We start from the raw sequence: 25000 nt of genomic DNA, 5'->3' as shown, positions 1-25000 counted from the left end.
TGGAGCAGGAATACCCCAGCCTGAGCGCCAGGCCCCCCGATCGGCGTGGGACTTACCGGTGCAGACGACCCCGGCGTCCTCCCCGTGGTGGCAGTTGTGGGAGCCCCAGAGCCGGGAGCTGCAGTACCACAGGACCGTCTCGTCTCCCCGGCACGCCACGTCGTCCAGCCAGATGGGGCCCGTGCCTCGGCCAAAGCGGGCGTGGGAGGGCGCGGACAGGGCTGCCCCACAGCCCAGGCTGCTGCACACCACCTTGGCGTCGTGCAGCCCCCACTGGTCGTCACAGATAGTGCCCCAGCTGTCACCGAAGGAGATCTCTACTCGACCTTCGCAGGGGTTGCTCCCGTTCACCAGCTGGAGCTGCATCCTTTCTGCGGGGGGGAGGGGGTTAAAATAACAACCGTGAGGCACATCGGCTTATTTATTGTTTCACTTATTCCCTTTGGTTCCCCTTTTCTCCTTCCGTTGGGCGACAGGGAGACCGCGGCACAGGATCGGGCCTACGCCGGTCAAGAGGCGAGCCTCGCCTCGCTTAGCCCAACTCCCTCCGAGGCCCTCCGGCTAGGGGGCTTGACCCGGCCACAGCGAAGGAACGGCCGACATCCTCTTCCCAAGTCAAGGACGGCGAGTGGCACCTTATGGATGAGCCCATAAGGCCACAGGAGCAGAAATTAGGCCATTCGGCCCATCGAGTCTGCCCCGCCATTCAATCACGGCTGATAAGTTTCTCAACCCCCATTCTCCCGCCTTCTCCCCATAACCTTTGATCCCCCTTACCAATCAAGAACCTATCTATCTCGGTCTTAAATACACTCAATGACCTGGCCTCCACAGCTTTCTGTGGCAATGAATTCCATAGATTCACCACTCTCTGGCTAAAGAAGTTTCTCCTCATCTCTGTTCTAAAAGGTCTTCCCTTTACTCTGAGGCTGTGCCCTCGGGTCCTAGTCTCTCCTACTAATGGAAACATCTTCCCCGCGTCCCACTCTATCCAGGCCTTTCAGTATTCTGTAAGTTTCAATCAGATCCCCCCTCATCCTTCTAAACTCCATCGAGTATAGACCCAGAGTCCTCAAACGTTCCTCGTATGTTAAGCCTTTCATTCCTGGGATCGTTCTCGTGAACCTCCTCTGGACCCCTCTCCAGGGCCAGCACATCCTTCCTGAGATACGGGGCCCAAAATTGCTCACAATATTCTAAATGTGGTCTGACCAGAGCCTTATAAAGCCTCTGCAGCACATCCCTGCTTTTATATTCTAGTCCTCTCGCAATAAGTGCCAACGTTGCATTTGCCTTCCTAACTACCGACTCAACCTGCAAGTTAACCTTAGCATTTGCTCACCCGGACCCTGCGACCCTCTTGGGTTGAAAGACTTTTACCTCATCTCCTCTCTCGCCTTTAATACCAAGCGCTGTAATTCTACACCCCCTGGGCACTGACCTCCCTGCTGAAGTTAGTAAGCCCTCCGGCCAGGCCCCTCACAATTTTGTACATCTCAATCAAATCTCCTTTCCTACTCCTCTGCTCCAGGCAGAACAACCTCACCCTGCCCAATCTCTCTGCTTAGCTACAATTTCCCAGTCCTGCCAACATTCATGCCAATCTCCTCTGCACCCTCGGTAATACAGTTATATCCCTAGCCTGTGAACAGCTTGCTAGGTCAGCATTTATTATCCATCCCTAATTGCCCATCAGAAGCTTCCTTAGTTATTCTTTGATGCGATGTGAGGGTCTCTACCTAGGCCAGCTTTTACTATCCATCCCTAATTGCCCCCTTACAAAGGTTTTTTTTAAAAATTCATTCGTGGGCTGTTGGCATCGCTGGTTAGGCCAGCATTTATTGCCCATCCCTAATTGCCCTCGAGAAGGTGGTTTTTTTATCTTAATTCATTCATGGGGTGTGAGCATCACAAGCTGACGCCAGCATTTATTGCCCATCCCTTTTGGCCCCTTGAGAAGGCGGTAGTGAGCCGCCTTCTTGAGCCTCTGCAGTTCCCTGTGGTGTAGGTACACCCACAGTGCTGTTAGGGAGGGAGTTCCAGGATTTTGTCCCTGTGGTGTCGGTACACCCACAGTGCTGTTAGGGAGGGAGTTCCAGGATTTTGTCCCTGTGGTGTCGGTACACCCACAGTGCTGTTAGGGAGGGAGTTCCAGGATTTTGTCCCTGTGGTGTAGGTACACCCACAGTGCTGTTAGGGAGGGAGTTCCAGGATTTTGTCCCTGTGGTGTAGGTACACCCACAGTGCTGTTAGGGAGGGAGTTCCAGGATTTTGTCCCTGTGGTGTAGTTACACCCACAGTGCTGTTAGGGAGGGAGTTCCAGGATTTTGTCCCTGTGGTGTAGGTACACCCACAGTGCTGTTAGGGAGGGAGTTCCAGGATTTTGACCCAGTGACACTGAAGGAACGGCCGATATATTTCGAAGTCAGGATGGTGAGTGACTGGGAGGGGAACTTCCAGGTGGTGGTGTTCCCATCTATCTTTTCCCTTGTCCTTTTAGACGGTAGTGGTTGTGGGTTTGGAAGGTGCTGTGGAAGGAGCCTTGGTGAGTTCCTGCAGTGCATCTTGTAGATGGTACACACACTGCTGCCACTGTGCGTCGGAGGTGGAGGGAGTGATTGTTTGTGGATGGGGTGCCGATCAAGCGAGGCTGCTTTTCCCTGGACGGTGTCGAGCTTCTCGAGTGTTGTGGGAGCTGCACACATCCAGGCAAGTGGGGAGTATTCCATCACATTCCTGACTTGTGCCTTGTCGATGGTGGACAGGCTTTGGGGGAGTCAGGAGGTTGAGTTACTCTCCGCCGCAGGATTCCCAGCCTCTGACCTATTCAACTGATAGCAACTTCTCGAAGAATTAACCCTGTCAGCCTCACACCTGGAAGTTCCCCTCCGAGTCGCTCGCTATCCTGACTTGGTAATATATCCGCCGTTCCTTCACTGTCACGGGGTCAAAATCCTGGCATATTCATCTTGTGGCTGGAGCAAAGTAACAGGTGATCGCGCTACTGGCGCCTGGTATAGTCCCCGCCTGGAGAAAGGAGCGGATATTACCAGCGTCTTACCGTCCACTGTACAATTTCATTGATGTAAATCGAGCTGAATGTTGGGCAGCTACTGTCTACCTAATACAAGCCACCACTATTGTACCATCCACATTTCCAAGTCCCTGTTTGGCTGAGCTCAACTGCAGGGTCAAGCAGAATTACAGGATGATCACAGCACGGAAGGAGGCTATTCGGCACATCCTGTCTGTACTGGCTCTTCAACCGAGCAACTCACCACCCACCCCGCCCCACCCCGCCCCACCTCTGCCTTCTCCCTGTAACCCTGCACACACTTCGTTTTCAGACCACAGTTTCCTTCCCTTTTCAAAGCCTCGATTGAACCTGCCTCCCCTGGGCCTTCTCAGGCAGCGCGTTCCAGATCCGGAACTCCTCCCAATGCCTGAGGCTGTTTCTCCCCAGGTCGCTGTTGCTTCTTCCGCCGGATCCCCTTCAATCCGTGCCCTCTCCTTCTTGATCTCCTCTCCCCCCCCCCGCCACGACCAATGGGAACAGGTTCACCCTCTTCTACCCTGTCCAGGCCCCCTCGCGATTTTGAGCACCCCTATCGAATCTCCTGGCAATCTTCTCTTCTCCAAGGAAGACAGTCCCGCCTTCCCCAATATATCCACGTCACCCAAGTCCCTCATCCCGGGGACCATTCCCGTGAATCTTCTCTGCACTCTCCAAAGCCTTCACAACCTTCCTAAAGAGCGGTACTCAGAACTGGACGCAATACCCCAGCTGAGGCTGAACTAGTGTCTGATGCAAATTCAACATCACCTCCTTGCTCCTGTACTCTAATAATAAAGCTTAGGGTACTCTATGCTTTACAAGAGATTTTCTTAACCTGCCCTTGCCGTCTTCAATGATGTATTTTAGGTCCCTCTGACCCTGGTACCCCTTTTAGAATTGGGTCCTCTGTTTAATATTGTCTGATCGAAGGGGAAGATGTGCATGGTCAGATCTGATATTGGCCACTCTCTACACGTATCCAAAGTCTGAAATTGCTCATTTATTGGACACCGATCCTGCTAACTTCATATCAAGGGGCTGCATTTTTCAAAATGTCCTCCAATCCAATCCGATTTCAACTCGAAACAAAAATAAAAACAAAAATACCTGGAAAAACTCAGCAGGTTTGGCAGCATCGGCGGAGAGGAGCAAGTCCGAAAGACCCTTCAACAGAACTAAGTCAAATTAGAAGAGAAGTGAAATATAAGCTGGTTTAAGGGGAGGGTGGGACAAGTAGAGCTGGATAGAGGGCCAGTGATAGGTGGAGATTAACCAAAAGATGTCACAGACAAAAGGACAAAGAGGTGTTGAAGGTGGTGATATTATCTAAAGGAATGTGCTAATTAAGGGTAGAAAGCAGGACGGGCAAGGTGCAGATAGCCCTAGCGGGGACGGGGTGGGGTGAAGGAATCAAAATAGGCTAAAAGGTAGAGATAAAACAATTAGCCTTTATCGATTCCTGCACCCCACCCCCACCCCCACTAGGGCTCTCTGCACCTTGCTCGTCCTGCTTTCTACCCTTAATTAGCACATTCCTTAGATAATATCACCACCTTCAACACCTCTTTGCCCTTTTGTCTGTGACATCTTTTGGTTATCTCCACCTATCACTGGCCCTCTATCCAGCTCTACCTGTCCCACCCACCCCCCCCCGACTTAAACCAGCTTATATTTCACCTCTCTTCTATTTTTACTTAGTTCTGTTGAAGGGTCGTGAGGACTCGAAACGTCAACGGTGCTCCCTCTCCGCCGATACTGCCAGACCTGCTGAGCTTTTCCAGGTTATTTTTTTGTTTTTGTTTTTGTTTCGGATTTCCAGCGTCCGCAATTCTTTTTTGCTCTTCAATGAAAAATTGGATCGTTGTTCGAGAGCAGATTGACACCGATCGGCCCGACGCTGCCACCATGTGGGATGTGCTCGTTTCGAGTCTCGATTTTCTTTGCGCAGGACTTCGGCTGCCTACCTGAAATAGCGATCGCGAGGGATTCGCTCTGGGTGGAGTTGTACTCCCGCCCGGCGATGGTTGTCCGGTACGCGCAAGTGTAGTCTCCCTGATTGGCCATCGTCGTGTTCACCATGGTGAACTCCGCAACTGAGTCGCGCACGGTCAACCTGGTGCTTATCTCCAGCCCATTCTGGTACAGCTGGAAATTGCGGGTCCGGTAGGCTTTCGGGGCTGTGCAGAGCAGGGTGAGTAGCTGCCCCTGGGGGTACAGATGAAACTCGGTGTTCCTGGATATCGTGGGTCGTTCTGCCTTGCCTGAAAGATAAAAGGGAGGCAACTCTTGTGAACGCAAGGCCTGAACGCAAGTCAACCCAATCTTTTGGCATCTCTTACCCCCGCTGTGCATTGACGGACAAGGTTGCCCCTTCCTGGGGAGCCAGAATCCTGATTTCTACAGTGGGAAGGTGGTGGGGGAGGGGGGCGATTGGTGTTGGGGGGGGGGAGGTGGGGTGGTGGTGAGTTAAGCTCAGGGAGGAGGTAGGGCCATGCAGAATATAATCCTGCACCTCTGCAAGCAGAACCACCATCTTGCAAAGCATGAGAGGTGTACGAAACATACGACACTACGAAATCACCCAACAAGACATTAAAGAGGCCATGTGTGCCAATAAGGTACTAATGGATATGTTCCATCAAGATGAGGAAGGTTTGGGTGTCATGGAAGAGGAAGCCATTACCACTGACGAACAAACTTACTATGATTGAGAGAAGATGTACATGTCTGAGATTCGGCAGTATCTAAGAGAATTGAATCTCATCTTCAAAGTCTTCAGGGAACCCTTTGTATCAGACGCTAAGCTGTTTTCTGCAAACGTATGTTGTAAATTTTATGAATACCTTTTTAAAATGTATATATCCTCGTAAGTTTGTTGCCCTCTTAAGAATAAAGAATTGCAAGGTCTGTAAGGCAGGAGTGTATGAGCGAATGTAGGAGGGGCTCAACATCACCTCACGAGGAGGAACACATGGATGTCTTCAAATATCGTGGCTCGTAACTACACGAGCGCCTGCCCCATTGTTGCATCTCGCCTTATCTGACGTTTATCGTATGTCTCAGTCGCTCGCAGCGCAGAACAGGACTGACGCCGAAACGAGAGACAGCCTCGTCAAAGATTCACGCCTGACGCTCATCAGGGAAAACACCCGAGCGCCAAGTCTCCAAGCGTCACTGCGATGTTGGCGACGGGACAAACGGGTGCCGTTTGGCGGGCCGGCTGAATTGGGTTGTTCGACGCGTTGCCATGGAGACAGCAACGGAGCACTGTAGGCTCCCCAGGTTCCCGGCTTCAACCAAAGGCATAAGGTTTGACCATATTCCTTTTGTCTGAAGCGACCGGGTCCCTGAGTATAAATGTACGTTGCTTCTAGCATGTATAAATGAGCTGCACCATGAACTTGACTCCTGACTTCTGAACCTGCATCTAAACCTCAATTATCTTATCTTAACTGTGTATCCTTTTGTTATTGGCCAGGAAACCTGTCCCACCTTCCGCCCCCACACTTTCACGCCTACCCCCACCCCTAGTCTATTAAAGCCCCTGATAATTTTGATCAACGCAATGAAATCTCCACATAACCTTCTTTGTTCTGAGGAGAACATGCATGAGTTCTCTATTCTCTTTCATGTTGCTCATTCTTGGCGCCAAGCTACCAACCTTAGTTGAACGTTCCCTGGTCTAAAGCAACCCCCAGTGGCTCCACACAACCAGATTCCCATACAGAGGCTACCATTGTGGTAAATCTCCCTTGTTTCCCTAAGGCTATGGTGACCATCGTGTGACGTATGCACGTTTAAGTATCTATTTCAGGGGGACGCAAGGGCATAAGAAACAGGGATTGGAGTAGACCATTCGGCCCATCGAGCCTGCTCTGCCATTCAATGTGCTCACAGCTAAACTTGGGATTCCACTCCATTTTCCTGCTCGCTCCCCATATCCCACCATTAACGGAGAGGCCAAAAATCTGTCCATCCCGGCCCTCAACGATGGAGCATTCACAATCCTCTGGGCTAGATTCCCAACCCTTCGAGTGAAGGCATTCCTTCTCATCTCAGTCCTAAATGATCGGCCCCCTTATCCCGACATTGTGCCCCCGTGTTTTAGATTCCCCCCGACCAGCGGAATCGACCCCTCGGCGCCCACACTGGGAAACCCCTTCACAATCCTGCAGGTCTCAATGAGATCGCCTCCCATTCTTCTAAACTCCAGAGAATATCTCCAGAGGGATCTGGACCAACTGGAAAAATGGGCCAGAAAATGGCAGATGGAATTTAATGCGGAAAAGTGTGAGGTGTTACATTTTGGAAGGACAAACCAAGGTAGGACATACACAGTAAATGGTAGGGCACTGAGGAGTGCGGAGGAACAAAGGGATCTGGGAGTTCAGATACATAATTCCCGGAAAGTGGCATCACAGGTAGACAAGGTTGTAAAGAATGCTTTTGGCATACTGGCCTTCATAAATCAAATTATTGAGTATAGGAGTTGGGATGTTATGGTGAGGTTGTATAAGACATTGGTGAGGCCAACTTTGGAGTATTGTGTGCAGTTCTGGTCGCCTAACTACAGGAAGGATATCAGTAAGATCGAGAGAGTGCGGAGAAGATTTACTAGGATGTTGCCGGGTCTTCAGGAGTTGAGTTACAGGGAAAGATTAAACAGGTTAGGACTTCATTCCTTGGAGCGTAGAAGGATGAGGGGAGATTTGATAGAAGTTTACAAAATGGTGAGGGGTGTAGACAGAGTAAATGCGAGTAGGCTCTTTCCACTTAGATTAGGAGAGATAAACATGAGAGGACACGGCTTTAGGGTGAAAGGGGAAAGGTTTAAGGGGAACATTAGGGGGAACTTCTTCACTCAGAGAGTGGTGAGAGTGTGGAACGAGCTACCATCTGACATGGTAAATGTGGGCTCACTCTTAAGTTTTAAGAATAAATTGGATCGATACATGGATGGGAGAGGTCTGGAGGGTTATGGACTGGGTGCAGGTCAATGGGACTAGCGGAATAATATTTCGGCACAGACTAGAAGGGCCGAATGGCCTGTTTTTCTGTGCTGTAGTGTTCTATGGTTCTATGGTTCTAATATAAACCCAATTTACTCAGCCTCTCGTCCCAGGGACCAATTTAGTGAACCCTTCACTGCACCAGCTCCAGTGCAAGTACATCCTTCATTTAACACGGAGACCAGAACTGCGCACCATATTCCAGATGGGGTCTCACCAAAAACACTGTACAACAGTAGCAAGGCTTCTTCATTCTTGTACTCCAATCCCATTGCAATAAAGGCCAACATGCCATTTGCCTTCCTCCTTACTTGCTACGCCTGCATGCTAACTTTCCGCGTTCCTTCGACAAACACACCCTTTGATCATCAACACTTACAATTCCCTCACCTTTTTAGATAAAGAAAAAATTTCTGTTTTCTTTCAGTCTCACGGCCAAAGTAAACAGCCTTGCACTCCGCTGCGTTACATTCCCATCAGTCACCTTTTGCCCACTCGCCCGACTTGCAGCCTCTCAGTCTCCTCCCCGCAGCTTACCTTCCCACCCTAGCTTGGCCTCATCAGCAAACTCAGATCCATCGCTGAAACAGAAACAGAAATACCCGGAAAAACTCGGCAGGTCTGGCAGCATCGGCGGAGAAGAGCACAGTTGACGTTTCGAGTCCTCATGACCCTTCAACAGAACTAAGTAAACTTAGGAAAGGGGTGAAATATAAGCTGGTTTAAGGGGATGAGTTGGGGGGGGTGGGGTTTGTTGGGACAAGCAACCAGTGATAGGTGGAGATAACCAAAATCTGTCATAGACAAAAGAACATAGAGGTGTTGAAGGTGGTGATATTATCTAGAGGAATGTGCTAATTAAGAGTAGCAGACAGGGCAGATAAGGTGCAGATGGCTCTAGTGGGGGGTGGGGGAATACTAAAAGGTAGAGATAAACAATGGGTGCAAATACATTTAAAAATAATGGAAATAGGTGGGAAAAGACAAATCTATATAAATTATTGGAAAAAACAAAAAGGAGGGGGAAGAAACGGGAAGTGGGTGGGGATGGAGGAGAGAGTTCAAGATCTAAAATTGTTGAACTCAATATTCAGCCCAATAATTTATATAGATTTTTTCTTTTCCCACCTATTTCCATTATTTTTAAATGTATTTCCACCATTGTTTATTTCTACCTTTTAGTATTCCCCACCCCCCACTAGAGCCATCTGCACCTTATCTGTCCTGTCTTCTACTCTTAATTAGCACATTCCTCTAGATAATATCACCACCTTCAACACCTCTTTGTGCTTTTATCTGTGACAGATTTTGGTTATCTCCACCTATCACTGGCTATTTGTCCCAACAAACCCCCCACCTTAAACCAGCTTTTATATTTCACCCCTTTCCTAATTTTACTTAGTTCTGTTGAAGGGTCACGAGGACTCGAAACGTCAACTGTGCTCCCCTCTCCGCCGATGCTGCCGGACCTGCTGAGTTTTTCCAGGTGTTTCTGTTTCTGTTTTGGATTTCCGGCGTCCGCAGTTTTTTATTTTTACTTTTAGATACGTTGCCCTCTGCCTCTTTGCCTCAGTCACTCATGTGGAGCGACCTCGAAACCAGAAAGTGGAGGGGGGGGTGAAAATCGGCGACTCACTTGTGATGGCGACCTGGACCCGGTCACTGTGAGTGGACGAGTGCATCTTGTGGTTGATCAGCACTTTGAACATGCAAGTGAAGTAGCCTTCCTGGTGCATGCTGATGTTGTGGATGGTCAGGATGGCGCTGGAGGCTGACGTCGGCCCCACCGAGGCCACCGGTCCCGACTCGCCCACTTTGTAGAGGTAGAAGGTGATCACCGCGAAGACGCTGGCCGACGAGCAGCGGAAGTTGACGGCCTCGCCTTGGACGAACATGCCGGACGTCCGCAACACCGAAATCGAGGGCCGCAACAGGACATCTGAGGCGGGGGAAAGAAAGAGAGAGTGATCACGGGTGAATCGCTTTGCTCCAGAGGCCCGGGTCAAACCGTTTTGGCCGGGGTTGGGTGCAGGGGGGCATCATTGGATCTAGAAATTCGCCCCGGGTCACCTTTACATCGCCTACTCTAAATCCCGCTCGATTTCAGCTCCGCGGGCATGTTGATTGGACGGTGACCGGGCGGGGGATTGGACCAAGCAACGAATGCAACACGGCCTGTTCTCCATTCTTAGCCAGGATGAGTTTCCTCCCCATTCAGAAATATACAGAGCAAAGGTTACCTGTTTCAATCCCGCGCTGTCCGAACATATGAAGCAGGAACAGGAGGAGGCCACTCGGCCCCTCAAGCCTGCCCCGCCATTCAATAAGCTGACGGCCAATTTGATTGTAACCTCAGCCCCACATTCCGGCCGACCCCCCCAATAACCTTTCACCCAACCCCCCTTGCTTAACCAGAATCTATCACGCTCGGCCTTAAACATATTTAAAGACCCTATTCCCAATGCCTTTTGGGGAAGAGAGTTCCAAAGGCTCACCAACCTTTGAGAGAAGGAAATTCTCCTCGTCTCCATTTAAATGGACGAACCCATATTTACAAACAGTGACGTCCATCACAGAATCACACACACAGTGCAGAAGAGGCCCTTCGGCCCATCGAGTCTGCACCGACACTGTGAGAAACGCCCTGACCTACCTACCTAATCCCATTGACCAGCACTTGGCCCCATCACCTTGAATGTCATGACGTGCCAAGTGCTCATCCAGGTACTTTTTAAAGGATGTGAGGCTAACCCGCCTCCACCACCCTCCCAGGCAGCGCATTCCAGACCCTCACCACCCTCTGGGTAAAAAAAGTTTTTCCTCACACCCCACCCCCTAAACCTCCTGCCCTTCACCTTGACCTTATGTCCACCTGTGACTGACCTTTCAAGTAAGGGGAACAGCTGCTCCCTATCCACCCTGCCCATGCCCCTCATGATCTTGTACAACTCGATCAGGTCGCCCCTCAGTCTTCTCTGCTCCAACGGAAACAACCCAAGTCTATCCAACATCTCCTCATAACTCAAATGTTTCATCCCAGGCAACATCCTGGTGAATCTCCTCTGCACCCCCTCCAGTGCCATCACATCCTTCCTATAATGTGGTGACCTAAGGTCTAGATTCTATGTTTAGGTTTAGATTCTCCCACAAGGGGAAACATCCTCTCCACATCCACCCTGTCAAATCCCCTGAGGGTCCTATATGCATCCATCAAGACGCCTCTTATTCTTCTAAACTCCAGTGAGGACAACTCTGGCCAAAGGCTCAGGCGTCACCTCTTACTTTGTAACATAAAACCACATTCGGAGTTCTAGATAAAAATAACAGAAAGTGTCGTAAAAACTCAGCAGGTCTGGGAGCATCTGTGAAGACAGACAAAGAGTTAACGTTTCGAGTCCAATATGACTCTTCTTCGGAACTTAGACGCCAAAACTGAACAGCATACAAATATACGAATGAGGAACAGGGGTAGGCCATTCGGCCCCTCGAGTCTGCTCCCCCATTCAATTAGATCATGCCTGATCTGATTGTAACCTCGACCCCACATTCCGGCCTCCCCCCCCACCCTCCGATAACCTTTCACCCCCCCCTTGTTAATCAAGAATCGATCTACCTCGGCCTTAAAAACATTCAAAGACTCTGCCTCAAAACTCCATTTGATATTTCTTACATCCATTGCACATTTACGAAGCTGAACTTTATCGGTCCAGTCATATTAAGTGCATTGCAACTTGTGATGTTTTCTTCTCTCTGGGGTTCATGAGTCTTTGGCACCCTCTTCCTCAAAAGGCCGGTGGAAGTAGAGTTTTTGAATATTTTTAAGGCAAGATCGATTCTTGGTAAACAAGGAGGGGTGAAGGGCTAATCAGGGAGAGGCAGGAATGTGGGGTTGAGGTTACAATTAAATCAGGCATGGTCTTATTGGATGGGCGAGCAGGTTGGAGGGGCCGAGTGGTCTACTCCCGCTCCTAATTCATACGTTCGTGTCAACATCGTTAGACCGAAAGCGGGATCATCTTGGCAAGTCACAACAGGAACTCACTGGGTGGAACATCTGTCTGACGTAGAATTAGATAGCGCTGACTGCACTAAATATCAAGCACTGTGTGTTCGGCGCGGTCGCTCAGGTCCCACTCGTTTTGCCCCCAACCATTTCCTTAGCCCTGGTGTTCATATCGCACACCTGTGATGCTACAAAGTGGCGGGACCCTTCCAGAAGGGTTCTGAAGGGGGGGGGCCCCGGCGGGTGAGAAGTTCCCCAAAATGGCCACAGTCAGATCGTCTCTGCCCATCCCACGCAGCTCCTGCTGAGCTAACTCAATTGGCCGCAAGAGGACGTAAGGACAGAGGCGGTGCGTAGTCCGCAGCTGGTCCGATCCCACCCCATCCTGCGTCTACACAGAGAGAAACAGGCTTAACGTTTCATCTCCGTATGGCCCTCCTTCAGAGCTGGACAGCAGTAGACACTTGATGCATTTTATACTGGGGGTGGAGCAGGGGGAACAAGGTGGAAGGTCGGCTATAGGTGTGATCTCAGGAGAGATCGACAAAGATGTCTTGGACGCAAGACGAAGGGAGTGTTAATGATAGCGTTAAAGTCTAAAGAAGGTGTTGATGGTGGCATAAAGGTACAATAGCGGAATGTCTGAATAGCAGAAGGGTCAGCGTTCAGTGAGATCACAACATAGGAACAAGTGATAGATGGCCCTTTTTGGAGGGTGGGGTGTGGTGACTGGGGGTAAAGGATCAAAAAAAACTGAACGAATCAATCAATAAATAACGCATAAAAATAAATTTAAATTTAAATTCAACGTTAAAAAATGGATTTCAAAAGGGTGCGATCGAGACGGAGGAGAGAGTTCATGGTCTGAAGTTGTTGGACTCAATATTCAGTCCGGAGGGCTGTAAAGCGCCCGGTCGGAAGATGAGGTGCTGTTCCTCCAGTTTGCGTTGGGCTTCACTGGAACAATGCAGCAAGCCAAGGACGGACATGTGGGCATGAGAGCAGGGTGGGAGTGTTAAAATGGGAAGCGTCAGGGAGGTTTGGGTCATGCTTGCGGACAGACCGAAGGCGTTCCGCAAAGCAGGCACCCAGTCTGCGTTTAGTCTCCCCCGGCAATGCAGAGGAGGGGGCCACATTGGGAGCTGGCATCTTCCACAGACGCGTCGGGTTAAGTAGCCTCCGACACGGGTAAAAAAGGCAGGAGGAGTTCCGGGAGGGATTTGAACCTGCATTAGCCTAGTGCATTAACAGTAGGCCAACAATGCACCTCAACTGCCTCCGCTACAAGTATACCCTTCCTTCAGTGAGGAGATATTAATGATACGCAGACTCACGAATGCCCTGTATCGTTGTAGCAAGCCCTTCCCTACATTTCTACCCCACTCTCCACCACCGCCCTTTCAGTAAGGGAACCAGCATCCCATTTGCCTTCCTAATGATTGTCGCTGATGCTCAAGGAGGGTGGAACTGGGTGACAGCAGGGCAGATCAAAGGGTTGTGGGGTTGGAGGAGACTTCAGAATTGGGGATGGGGGGGAGGTGAGACCACGGAGGGGTTTGCAAGCGAGGGTGAGGGCAAACAGCACGAAATGTGGAAGAAGTAGGGTGATTGCGGGGGGGGACTGGGTGGGGAGGAACCTCAGCGTTGGAACCCTTAGCCTAACAGCCAACTCTGTGGGTTGCAGAGGATTCCATATAACACCACATTTGGCATAGAGTGATAGAGTGATAGAGCACAGGAAAAGGCCCTTCGGCCCATCTAGTCTGCGCCGGTCAAACAAGTACCTAACTAGTGCTGGCCCCTGGAGAGGGTCCAGAGGAGGTTCACGAGAACAATCCCAGGAATGAAAGGCTTAACATATGAGGAACGTTTGAGGACTCTGGGTCTATACTCGATGGAGTTTAGAAGGATGAGGGAGGGGATCTGATTGAAACTTACAGAATACTGAAAGGCCTGGATAGAGTGGACGTGGGGAAGATGTTTCCATTAGTAGGAGAGACTAGGACCCGAGGGCACAGCCTCAGAGTAAAGGGAAGACCTTTTAGAACAGAGATGAGGAGAAACTTCTTTAGCCAGAGGGTGATGAATCTATGGAATTCATTGCCACAGAAGGCTGTGGAGGCCAGGTCATTGAGTGTATTTAAGAGCGAGATAGATAGGTTCTTGATTGGTAAGGGGATCAAAGGTTATGGGGAGAAGGCGGGAGAATGGGGTTGAGAAAATTATCAGCCATGATTGAATGGCGGAGCAGACTCGATGGGCCGAATGGCCTAATTTCAGCTCCTATGTCTTATGGTCTATTCTAATCCCATTTGCCAGCACTAGGCCCATAGCCTTATATGCCAAGGCATCACAAGTACACAATCAAATACTTCTTAAATGTTATGAGGGTTTCTGCCTCTACCACCCTTACAGGCAGTGAGTTCCAGATTCCCACCACCCTCTGGGTGAAAAAAATTCTTCCTCACATCCCCTCTAAACCTCCTGCCCCTTACCTTAAATCTATGCCCCCTGATTATTGATCCCTCTATCAAGGGGAAAAGTCCCTGTCTACCCTAAATACGCCCCCTCATAACTTTATACATGCAACACCAAAGCAGCGCCTGCTAGTGTTTATACTATTTTCGGGGGTAAAAAAACAATTAAACTCAATTAATAAAACAAGGGGGCAAATTAAATGGCAGCCCCTTAAAGGGAAACTGCGAAAACAAAGAGAAACTCTGAAAGAAGACTAACAAAAATGAAATTTAAGTACGACTAAAGGTGCCAACAAAGGTGCCAAGCCCCTGTGGTACCCACCCAAGCCTCGATCGTGCCCAAGTGTTTATGCTCCATTCGGGCCTCCCCACCTAAATCCCACATCACCAGGCCTCACTCCCTGTCTACTGCAAACGTGTGCCCAGTGCCTTTGTCTGTTTGTTTAGCTTCCCCTCAAATGCATCTGTAGGATTCACCTCGAACTCTCCCTCAGGCAACAAAGCTCAGTGTTCTCACCATCATTTGGGTAAAGGAAGTTCATCCCGACTTCCCGGTTGGATTTTCGGTAGCTATCTTACATTAACGGTCCAGTTAATGAAGAGCGCCCACCCTATTAAAGCCTTTCGTAGTTTTAAAGACCTCAGCTCGGTCAGCCATCCTTTATTTCTTTCACCAAGGAGAAATGAGCTCCAGTTTGCCAGTCCTTCCTTTCCCAAAGTGCATTCCCACACAGTACGTGGGACTGGACAGTGAGGCAATGCGTTTAATTGCCTGCCAATGCAATTCTGCCCAAGCTGACTTTTTACTTACCATAATGCTCAGCGGAGACAATCGTCAATGAGGAACAGTCAAAATTGTCATGCAAGACTCATTATTTGATGAACGCGCACTGTCAGAAACTTGATGCGGGCAATCTGCTAGCCTCAAGTCAAATTAACAAGGTGGATGCTGCGGAGGTGGCAGAGAGTGGCAGCAGTGTACCAACAGCTGGTCCTTGTATCATTCAATCGTGGGATGTGGGCATTGCTGGCAAGGTGCAGCATTAACTGCCCATCTCTAATTGACCCTGGAGAGGCTGGTGGCCAACTGTCTTCTAGAACCGCTGCAGTCCGCGTAGTGTGGGTACACCCGCACAATCCACATGGTGCAGGTTCCAGGGAGTGTAGAGCCAACCATATTGCTGAGTGTCTGGAGTCATAGGGAGGTTAGACCACATAAAGAACAGAAGATTTATTTCCCTAAAGAGGATTGGTGAACTAGATGGATTTCCCCCCCACCGGTCATTAATAAGACATGAAGTTCCTGATTTTTAAAAATTTATTCACGAGATGTGGGTTTCTCTGGCTGGGCCAGTATTCATTGCCCATCGCTCGATGCCCTTAAGAAGGTGGTGGGTGAGCTGCCTTCTTGAACCACTGCAGTCCCTGTGGTGTAGGTACACCCACAGCGCTGTTAGGGAGGGAGTTCCAGGATTTTGTCCATGTGGTGTAGGTAAACCCACAGTGCTGTTAGGGAGTTCCAGGATTTTGTCCATGTGGTGTAGGTACACCCACAGTGCTGTTAGTGAGGGAGTTCCAGGATTTTGTCCCTGTGGTGTAGGTACACCCACAGTGCTGTTACGGAGGGAGTTCCAGGGTTTTGTCCCTGTGGTGTAGGTACACCCACAGCGCTGTTAGGGAGGGAGTTCCAGGATTTTGTCCATGTGGCGTAGGTACACCCACAGTGCTGTTAGGGAGGGAGTTCCAGGATTTTGTCCCCTGTGGTGTAGGTACACCCACAGTGCCGTTAGGGAGGGAGTTCCAGGATTTTGTCCCTGTGGTGTAGGTACACCCACAGTGCTGTTAGGGAGGGAGTTCCAGGATTTTGTCCCTGTGGTGTAGGTACACCCACAGTGCTGTTAGGGAGGGTGTTCCAGGATTTTGACCCAGTGACAGTGAAGGAACGGCCAATATATTTCCAAGTCAGGATGTTGAGTGAATTGGTGTGGAATTTCCAGGTGTAGGTGTTCACATCTATCTTCTGTTCTTGTCTTTATAGGTGGTAGTGATTGTGGGTTTGGAAGGTGCTGCCTAAGGAGCCTTGGTGAGTTGCTGCAGTGCAACTTGTAGATGGTACACACACTGCTGCTACTGTGAATGTGTGGCCAATAAAGCAGGGTGATTTTTCCAGGACAATGTCCAGCTTCTTGAGTGTTGTGGGAGCTGAACTCATCCAGGCAAGTGGGGAGTATTCCATCACCCTCCTGACTTGTGCCTTGTAGATGGTGGACAGGCTTTGGGGAGTCAGGGGGTGAGTTACTCACCACAGGGTTCCTAGCATCTGACCTGCTCTTGTAGTCGCAGTATTTTTTTGGCTGATCCCAGTTCAGTTTCTGGTCAGTGGGAACTCCAAGGATGTTGATAATGGGGGGTGCCATTGAACATCAAGGGGCGATGGTTGGGTTCTCTCTTGTTGGAGATGGTCACTGTGTGTCACAAATGTCACTTGCCTTGTCAGCCCAAGCCTGGATACTGTTCAGGTCTTGCTGCATTTGGACATGGGCTGCTTCAGTATCTGAGGAGTCGCGAATGGTGCTGAACATTGTGCAACCATCAGCGAACATTCCCCACTTCTGACCTTACGATGGAAGGAAGGTCATTGATGGAGCAGCTGAAGGTGGTTGGGTCTAGGACACTGCCCTTAGGGACTCCTGCAGCTGAGATAACAGACCTCCAACCACCACAACCATCTTCCTTTGTGCTTGCTATGACTCCAACCAGCGGAGAGTTTTGCCCGTGATTCCTATTGACTCCAGTTTTGCTAGGGCTCCTTGATGCCACACTTGGTCAAATGCTGCCTTGATGTCAAGGGCGGTCACCCTCACCTCACCTCAGGAGTTCAGCTCCTATGCTTGAACCAAGGCTGTAACGAGGTCAGGAGCTGAGTGGCCCTGGCAGAACCCAAACTGGGCATCAGTGAGCAGGTTATTGCTAAGCAAGTGCTGCTTGATAGCCCCTTCCATTGCTTCACTGATAATCGAGGGTAGACCAATGGTGTGGTAATTGGCTAGGTTGGATTTACCCTGCTTTTGGTACACAGGGCAACTTTCCCACTCGGCCAGGTAGATGCCAGTGATTTTGATCGAATTCAGATTCCACCACCCACCAACTGTGATGGGATTCGATCCCAGGGCCCCAGGTTTCCAATTCAGTGACATTCTCACTTCGGTACCGTCACTCACTCCGAGTTCCTGCCCCCAAGCTTGGCCTGCGTGGTGCAGTGCATGCTCCTTGACAGCCGCAGTAAATGCAAACTCCAGGGATGCAACTAATGTCTGATGAGGGTTTCGAATTAACCCTCGGAACCAACTTTTACAGGGGCCATTTCCAAATGGCAGGGCAGAGATCGAGATCTCCCGTGTCCCTCTTGCACCCACTAAAGATGTTTTCTTTGTCCTCTTTATAATGTGTTTATTTTTCTGAATTGTATCATTGCAAAGATAAACACTGAACAAAGTGATATTTTTTCTCAAAAGTGTCAGTCCGTATCTTGTTCTCAAGTATTTTTTTTTTCATTTCAGACAGTGCTGACCTTCAATCTGCTATTAACACCTACTCTGGACCAGCTCTGGCCTTCATTCAGCTCTTTACACATTCTGCTATTTCGCTTTCAGACAGTGCTGACCTTCATTCTGCTATTAACACCTACTCTGGACCAGCTCTGTCCTTCATCAGCTTTTTACACATTCTGCTATTTCGCTTTCAGACAGTGCTGACCTTTATTCTGCTATTAACACCTACACTGGACCAGTGCTGACCTTCATTCAGCTCTTTACACATTCTGCTATTTCGCTTTCAGACAGGGCTGACCGTTATTCTGCTATTAACATCCACTCCGGACCAAAAGCTTTAGCCTTTCATGCTCTCATTACCGCTTTCTTTGCCCCGTGCTCGGTGCCAGCTTTAACATTCAATCTACCCTGGGCCTCTAACCTATCCCCGGCCTTCTCTTTTGCTCCACCTGCCACTCCCCCCTTTCTCTACGTGTTCTTATTTCCCTTCAGGGGGAGGAGCCGAAACTCTTCTGCCAGCCCGTCATCTGAGCCCTGAAAGGGTTGACCAGCCTTACCTGTCACGGTCACTTTGACACGCTCACTCTCCGAGGAGTTGTACAGTTTTCCCGACCTCTTGAGCTGGTAGAGGCAGAGGTAATACCCGTTGTCGGCGTAGGTGAGGTTGGCGATGGAGAAGGTCATCGAGAATCCTGCCGTTGGCACGGCCTGGTAGGCCACGGGGGTCTCCCCGTCGACCTTGAGCAGCAGGAAGATGGCCCCGCTGAAGATGGAGGAGGCGGTGCACCTGATGCTCACGTACTCGCCGATGGAATACTTGCCAGATGTGCGGAACAGCTGGATGTGCGGCTTGGTCGGCTGGTCTGAAGGCGAAAAACGAGACGGGGAGGGGGGTGGGGGAGGGAGATTGGATGAAACAAGGAGGCGGCGAAAATCAGGTCACCGTGGGAATGAGACGCCAGAGAACGAGGTTGTTCAGGCCCTCCCTATCTTTCAACGGGCCGAGGCATGTGGCTGAGGTGTGACCACTTTCGCTGCAGCTGTGCAGGTTCTCTGTTTCCTTCCACATTTCCCAATTGAATTGGGAACGGGGAGAAGGCAGCACTGCAGCGTTGTCGTCGGACCCACAATCCGGAGGCCCGGGTTAATACCCTGGGGTCATGGGTGCAAACAACTGGCGCAATGTCCAACTGGGGGCTGCCTCTGCCTCGACCCCCGTGGTCCCCCCACCCACCGTCTCACCACCCCCACCGCCCCCCACCACCCGCCGTCTTACACATCGTTTTTGTTCAATTTTTGTTTCACGACAGGAGTACAAATAGGGGATCGCTGGGGCACTGGGTTGAGTGGGAGGAGAGCGGTGAGCCCGAACAGGTCGGTTTCCAGTGGCCTTGCTCACTCTCCTTAACGGTACTGGATAAAGGAGGAGGAGAAGGGCTTCAACTGCCTGGAGAGAGGCTTGCGGGGTTGGGGGGGTGGGGGGGAGAGAGGCGTGGAGGTGAGGGGAAGCCAGTCATAAAATGTAAAGGGAAGACCTGAGGTCCATTTTGGTTTTGATTCCCAGCAGGAAACGCCTGATATGAATTTCGCCAGCTTTTCATTTAACCCAAAAGCAATGCAACCGAAATTCAGGGAAAATGCATAATAGGCATAATTGCTCATTGACACAATCGACCATGTGTAAACTAACATCAATTCACATTCTCCGACTTCTGTGCACCAGGACTGCTATTCCGCTGCACTGAATGCCAGGGAAGTGAATGTCAGGTATAATTGGAGGCTTTAACATACATTTCACATTACCACAATTCTTCCCTCTCCCAGGTAAATGCAAAACAGTAGCCAGGTAAAGAGGGCAGTATTTAATGATTTTTTTTTCATTCGTTCATAGGATGTGGGCGCTGCTCGATAGACCAGTATTTATTGCCTATCCCTAATTGCCCCTTGAGAAGGTGTTCGCCAGCTGATTTCTTAAACCGCTGCAGTCCATGTGGTGTAGGTACACCCACAGTTAGGGGTGGGAGGGAGTTCCAGCGACAGTGAAGGAACGGCCGATACATTTCCAGGTCAGGACGGTGAGTGGCTCAGAGGGGGAACTTCCAGGTGGTGGTGTTCCCATTTCTTTGATGCCCTTGTCCTTCTAGGTAGTAGCGGCCGTGGGTTTGGAAGATGCTGTCGAAGGAGCCTTGGCGAGTTGCTGCAGTGCATCTTGTAGATGGTACACACACTGCTGCCACTGTGCGTCGGTGGTGGGGGGAGTGAATGTTTGTGGATGGGGTGCCAATCAAGCGGGGCTGCTTTGTCCTGGATGGTGTCGAGCTTCTCGAGTGTTGTGGGAGCTGCACTCATCCAGGCAAGTGGAGAGTATTCCATCACACTCCTGACTTGTGCCTTGTAGATGGCGAATAGGCTTTGTGGCATCAGGAGGTGAGTTACTCTCTGCAGGATTCCTAGCCTCTGACCTGCTCTTGTAGCCATTGCATTTATATGGCTGGTCCAGTTCAGTTTCTGGTCAATGGTAACCATCAGGATGTTGATAGTGGTAGTTCAGTAATGCCATTGAATGTCAAGGGGCGATGGTTGGATTCTCTCTTGTTGGAGATGGTCATTGCCTGGCACTTGTGTGGCGCGAATATTACTTGCCACTTGTCAGCCCAAGCCTGGATATTGTCCAGGTCTTGCTGCATTTGGACATGGACAGCTTCAGTATCTGAGGAGTCGCGAATGGTGCTGAACAATGTGCAATCATCAGCGAACATCCCCACTTCTCACCTTATGATGGAAGGAAGGTCATTGATGAAGCAGCTGAAGGTGGTTGGGCCGAGGACACTACCCTGAGGAACTCCTGCAGTGATGTCCCAGAGCTGAGATGACTGACTTCCAACAACCACAACCATCTTCCTTTGTGCTAGCTATGACTAACCAGAGGAGAGTTTTCCCCCTGAGTCCCATTGACTCCACTTTTGCCAAGGCTCCTTGATGCCACACTCTGTCAAATGCGGCCTGGATATCAAAGACAGACATCCTCACCTCACCTAGGGAGGTCAGATCTTTTGTCCATGTTTGGACCAAGGCTGCAATGAAATCAGGAGCTGAGTGGCCCTGGCAGAACCCAAACTGGGCGTCAGTGAGCAGGGTCTTGCTAAGCAAGTGTTGCTTGATAGCACTGTTGATAATCCCTTCCATTACTTTATTGATGATGGAGGGTAGGCTGATGGGACGGTAATTGGCAGGGTTGGAATTGTCCTGCTTTTTGTGTACAGGACATACCCGGGCAATTTTACACATAGCTCTGTGGATGCCAGCATTGTAATTGTTCTGGAACAGCTTGGCTAGGGGCGCGGCAAGTTCTGGAGCACAAGTCTTCAGAACTATTGCCGGAATATTGTCAGGGCCCATAGCCTTTGCAGTATCCAGTGCCTTCAGCTGTTTCTTGATATCACGTGGAGTGAATCAAATTGGTTGAATACTGGCATCCGCGATGCTGGGGACCTCCGGAGGAGGCTGAGATGGATCATCCACTCGGCACTCCTGGTTGCAGATTGTAGCAAATGCTTCATCTATATCTTTGTGTGGGCTCCTCCATCATTGAGGATGGGGATATTTGTGGAGCCTCCTCCTCCAATGAGTTGTTTAATTGTCCATCACCATTCACGACTGGATGTGGCAGGACTGCAGAGCTTAAATCTGATCTGTTGGTTATGGGGGTCGCTTAGTTTTGTCTATCACTTGCTGCTTATGCTGTTTGGCATGCAAGTAGTCCTGTTTTATAGCTTCACCAGGTTGACATCTCATTTTTAGGCATGCCTGGTGTTGCTCCTGGCATGCCCTCCTGCACTCTTCATTGAATCAGGGTTGATCCCCTGGCTTGATGGTAACGGTAGAGTGGGGGATATGCCGGGCCATGAGGTTACAGATTATCTTTGAGTACAATTCTGCTGCTGCTGATGGCCCACAGCACCTCATGGATGCCCAGTCTTGAGTTGATGGTCCTGTTTACGAAATCTATCCCATTCAGCACGGTGGTAGTGCCACACAACACGATGGAGGGTGTCCCCAATGTGAAGACGGGACTTTGTCTCCGCAACGACTGTGTGGTGGTCACTCCTGCCCATACTGTCATGGACAGATGCATCTGCGGCAGGCAGGTTGGTGAGGATGAGGTCAAGTATGTTTTCCCCTCTTGTTGGTTCCCTCACCACCTGCCGCAGACCCGGTCTAGCTGTTATGTCATTTAGGACTCGGCCAGCTTGGTCAGTAGCTGTGCTACCGAGCCACTCTTGGTGTTAGACATTGAAGTCCCCCACCCAGAGGACATTCTGCACCCTTTCCACCCTCAGTGCTTCCTCCAAGTGGTGTTCAACATGGAGAGGAGCACTGATTCATCAACTGAGGGAGGGCGGTACGTGGTCATCAGCAGGAGGTTTCCTTGCCCATGTTTGACCTGATGGTGAGACTTCATAGGGTCCGGAGTTAATCTTCAGGACTCCCAGGGCAACTCCCATCCGACTGTATACCACTGTGTCGCCACCTCTGCTGGGTCGGTTCTGCTGGTGGGACAGGACATACCCAGGGACACTGACGGTAGGGTCTGGGACGTTATCTGTCAGATCTGATTCCATGAGTTTGGTTAGGCCACGCTGCTGCTTGAGTTATCTGTGAGACAGCTCTCCCAATTTTGGCACTAGCTTGCCGGTGTTAGTAAGGAAGACTTTTGCAGGGTCGACATTGCTGAGATTTCCGTTGTCATTTCTGGTGCCTAGATCGATGCTGGGTAGCCTGTCAAGGCCGTATTCAATGAACGGCATGACACTAGGAAGTTCACAGGAACAAAGGGACCTTGGCGTGTGTGTCCATAGGTCTCTGAAGGCGGAGGGGCATGTTAGTGCGGTAGTGGAAAAGGCATATGGGACACTTGCCTTTATCAATCGAGGCATAGATTACAAAAGTAGGGAGGTCATGTTGGAGTTGTATAGAACCTCGGTGAAGCCACAGCTGGAGTACTGGGTGCAGTTCTGGTCGCCACATTATAGGAAGGATGTAATGGCACTGGAGGGGGTGCAGAGGAGATTCACCAGGATGTTGCCTGGGATGAAATGTTTAAGTGATGAAGAGAGGTTGGATAGACTTGGGTTGTTTCCGTTGGAGCAGAGAAGACTGAGGGGCGACCTGATCGAGGTGTACAAGATTATGAGGGGCATGGACAGGGTGGATAGGGAGCAGCTGTTCCCCTTAGTTGAAGGGTCAGTCACAAGGGGGCATAAGTTCAAGGTGAGGGGCAGGAGGTTTAGGGGGGATGTGAGGAAAAACTTTTTTGACCCAGAGGGTGGTGAGGGTCTGGAATGCGCTGCCTGGGAGGGTGGTGGAGGCGGGTTAGCCTCACATCCTTTAAAAAGTACCTGGATGAACACTTGGCACATCATAAACATTCAAGGCTATGGGGCCAAGTGCTGGTCAATGGGATTAGGTCGGTAGTTCAGGTGTTTCTCACGTGTCGGTGCAGACTCGAAGGGCCGAAGGGCCTCTTCTGCACTCTGTGTGATTCTGATCCTGTCCAGTTTTGTTCCCTTGTCACAACTGAATGGCTTGTTGGCCATTTCACAGTCAACCACATTGCTGTGGTCCTGTAGTTACATATAGGGCAGATTCCCTTCCCTGGAGGGCATTAGTGAACCATCTGGGTTTTTACAACAATGGTTTCATGGTCATCATTAGACTTTTAATTCCAGATTATTGTCGAATTCAAATGCCACTATTTGCCGTGGCGGGATTGGAACACGGGACCCTAAAGCATTACCCCCGGGTTCTGGATCATTAGTCCAGCGACAAAGCCACTACACCATCACCTCCCCTCATGCTATTAGGATGGAGTTACAGCATTTTAACCCAAGCGACAGTGAAGGAACGGCCGACATATTTCCAAGTCAGGATGGTGAGTGGCTTGGAGGGGAACTTCCAGGTGGTGGTGTTCCCATGTGTCTGCTGCCCTTGTCCTTCTAGACGGTAGTGGTCATGGGTTTGGAAGGTGCTGTCTAAGGAGCCTCGGTGAGTTGCTGCAGTGCATCTTGTAGATGGTACACATACTGCTGCTACTGTCTGTCGGTGGTGGGAGGGAGTGGATGTTTGTGGATGGGGTGCCGATCAAGCGGGGCTGCTTTGTCCTGGACAGTGTCGAGCTTCTTGAGTGTTGTGGGAGCTGCACTCATCCAGGCAAGTGGAGAGTATTCCATCACACTCCTGACTTGTGCCTTGTAGATGGTGGACAGGCTTTGGGGAGTCAGGAGGTGAGTGACTCACTGCAGAATTCCAAGCCTCTGGCCTGTTCTTGTATCCACAGTATTTATATGGCTGGTCCAGCTCTGGTTCTGGTCAATGGTAACCCCAAGGATGTTGATATGTGTTTGTTTGTGTGTCTGTCAATGTTTCTGTATGTGTGTCTCTGTGTGAGAATGTGCGGGTGTGTGTGTGTATATATATGTGTGCCTGTGCACGTGTGTTTCTGTGAGTGTGTGTAATTGTGCTTTTGTGTGTGTTAGTGAAAGTGTGTGTGTGTGAGTTTGTGTGTGAGATTGTGTGTGTGTGTGAGATTGTGTGCATACGTGCATGTGTGTGTGTGTGTGTGTGTGTGTGTGAGCGCCTTTGTCTCTGTGTGTGTGTTTTTGTGTGTGAGAGAGAGAGAGAAAGTGTGCATATTTACATGTGTGCGTGTCTGTCCATCTGCATGTGTGTGTGTGTCCGTGTGTGCATATGTGTGTCTGTGTGTTTATGTGTGTCTGCGTTTCTGTGATTGTGTGCCTGTGAGTAAGTGTGTGTCTATGTATGTATGTGCGTGTCTATGTGTGTGTGTCTGAGTGAGTGTGTGCCTATGTATGTATGTGCGTGTGTGTATGTGTGTGTCTATGTAT

General features: G+C 50.1%; 2 protein-coding genes across 2 annotated transcripts in view; both read right to left on the bottom strand.

Moving 5' to 3' along the window:
- Nucleotides 1–368, bottom strand: part of LOC144675587 (uncharacterized) — a 20327-nt gene extending 19959 nt beyond the window's left edge. The window contains exon 1 of the mRNA XM_078536247.1: nt 57–368. Within this exon, the coding sequence (XP_078392373.1) occupies nt 57–366 (310 nt within the window). The 5' untranslated portion in view covers nt 367–368. The remainder of the gene's footprint in view (nt 1–56) is intronic.
- Nucleotides 369–3001: 2633 nt separating this feature from the next.
- The window catches only part of LOC144675586 (uncharacterized), a 59935-nt gene continuing 37936 nt past the window's right edge, over nt 3002–25000 (bottom strand). Inside the window, exons 7-10 of the mRNA XM_078536246.1 lie at nt 18653–18958; nt 9701–10003; nt 5020–5316; nt 3002–3027 (exon numbers count right to left, since the gene is read on the bottom strand). Coding sequence (XP_078392372.1) covers nt 3002–3027; nt 5020–5316; nt 9701–10003; nt 18653–18958 — 932 coding nt within the window. The remainder of the gene's footprint in view (nt 3028–5019; nt 5317–9700; nt 10004–18652; nt 18959–25000) is intronic.

Source organism: Cetorhinus maximus, unplaced genomic scaffold (genome assembly GCF_964194155.1).
Source record: "Cetorhinus maximus unplaced genomic scaffold, sCetMax3.hap1.1 HAP1_SCAFFOLD_1030, whole genome shotgun sequence".
NCBI classification, from domain to species: Eukaryota; Metazoa; Chordata; class Chondrichthyes; order Lamniformes; family Cetorhinidae; genus Cetorhinus; species Cetorhinus maximus.
Note: the sequence above shows the minus strand (reverse complement) of the source record. Positions and strands in the feature narration are given on the sequence as shown.